This window comes from Cebus imitator, unplaced genomic scaffold (assembly GCF_001604975.1).
Source record: "Cebus imitator isolate Cc_AM_T3 unplaced genomic scaffold, Cebus_imitator-1.0 Scaffold149, whole genome shotgun sequence".
Lineage (NCBI taxonomy): Eukaryota > Metazoa > Chordata > Mammalia > Primates > Cebidae > Cebus > Cebus imitator.
The window spans coordinates 2287217-2289144 of record NW_016107464.1 but is presented as its reverse complement, the minus strand read 5'-3'; the positions used below and the strand labels follow the sequence as shown (position 1 = coordinate 2289144).

The 1928-nt window shown below is 45.6% G+C and overlaps 1 protein-coding gene across 1 annotated transcript in view; it reads left to right on the top strand.

Moving 5' to 3' along the window:
- Positions 1–1211: 1211 nt before the first annotated feature.
- The window catches only part of LOC108314170 (olfactory receptor 2S2-like), a 3943-nt gene continuing 3226 nt past the window's right edge, over positions 1212–1928 (top strand). Inside the window, exon 1 of the mRNA XM_017542929.2 lies at positions 1212–1925. Within this exon, the coding sequence (XP_017398418.1) occupies positions 1262–1925 (664 nt within the window). The 5' untranslated portion in view covers positions 1212–1261. The remainder of the gene's footprint in view (positions 1926–1928) is intronic.

Genomic DNA, 1928 nt, shown 5'->3' with positions numbered 1-1928 from the left:
GATGATATCTTCTCCATGAGCTGTTTCAAGGAATATGGCACAGGGTGGATTCTCACTAATATTAATATTAATCACTCATCTCGCATCATCCACCCACTCTTATACACGCTCACAGAGCCGTTGTCATTAAGAAGGGGCTACAGAAATATTATCTATGAGTATTTTGAATTTAGAGTCAGGGAAATTGCAGGCAAGAGACTAGATATCCTCTACACAAAGGCCTATAGGTCTTCCTATAAGCCAGCTTCTTGCACAGAACTCAAGAATGGACTCAGGGAGTCAGAAGATAACACAAGAATAAAATGCTAACATAAAAGGACGAAGAGAAAACATTCTTAGTCTCTCACGGTTAGGAATTTCACAAACATCCTAATAACATGGGATCAGAAGTTAATGCTGTATACTATCTGATAACTGTAGTTAGAGTGTGGTTATTAATATGGCATTAACTAGTTGGTAAGCTGCACTGTGTTGTCTCATGATGTGAGTTCAGTCACACAAACAAATCCATTTGTTGGCTTCATAAATTTCCCAGCTATAGGATCTCCCCATATATTACAATAAATCCATATTTCAAATAGGCAGACCCATTGCTGGCAATGCTCAAGCCCGTGTCACTAGACTGAAGGAGTAACCCTCTTTATGGTTGACCATTAACTAGGCTTGTTTCTGTATGAATATGGCTGAACAAATTTGCACAATTTCCTCCCATGTGTAATCAAAGTTTAAAGAAACTTCATCATTTCTTAGGTCTAGGAATTGCAGCTGCTTGGGAATTTTCCTCTCTGAGAATCTAAGAAAGCCCAGATCAAATGAAATTGCTATGGATTTGCATTCAAGAGAAATAATTCATAGCATTTCCTAGCACTTAATCACAATACAGAGGAAAAGCTCTCCTTGGGCCAGGGGCATGCCCTGCTGGGTTCAAGTCTTATCTCTATCACCAGCTTGCTCAGAAGACTTGGACGGGTCACTTCTCCTCCCTAGGACTCTATCACCTTTGTGGACACTGAGAGGGTACAGCAACATCAGAAAAAATCCTCAAGCACAGCTGGACATTTGAGGCCCTCACCTACTACAGGTCCAGCTCTGACCTTCTGTCTTCTAAGACACCCCCTCCTGTCTCTTTCCAACATTTTTCTCTTGCACAGATATGTTCTATTATGCAGTGGGAACTTGACCATATATTAGATGCCTAGAACTCTTCCCCAAAAGCCTGATGTGCCACTCAGTACTTTGCTGATGGCAGAGGGGATACCACATGGAAAAAGCCAATGAGACCTCCCCTGTGATGGGGTTCATCCTCCTGGGCCTCTCTGCCCATCCAAAGCTGGAGAGGACATTCTTCGTGCTCATCCTGCTGATGTACCTGGTGATCCTGCTGGGCAATGGGGTCCTCATCCTGGTGACTATCCTTGACTCCCGCCTGCACACGCCCATGTACTTCTTCCTGGGGAACCTCTCCTTCCTAGACATCTGCTACACAACCTCCTCGGTCCCACTGGTTCTGGACAGCTTCCTGACCTCCAGAAAAACCATCTCCTTCTCAGCCTGTGCTGTGCAGATGGCACTCTCCTATGCCATGGCAGGAACAGAGTGCCTGCTCCTGAGCATGATGGCGTTTGATCGCTATGTGGCCATCTGCAACCCCCTTAGGTACCCTGTGATCATGAACAAGGCTGCCTATGTGCCCATGGCTGCCAGCTCCTGGGTAGCTGGAAGCACTGCCTCCATGGTGCAGACATCCCTCGCAATGAGGCTGCCCTTCTGTGGAGACAACATCATCAACCACTTCACCTGTGAGATTCTGGCTGTCCTGAAGTTGGCCTGTGTTGATATCTCTGTCAATGTGATCAGTATGGGAGTGACCAATGTGATCTTCCTGGGGGTCCCAGTTCTGTTCATCTCTTTCTCCTATGTCTTCATCC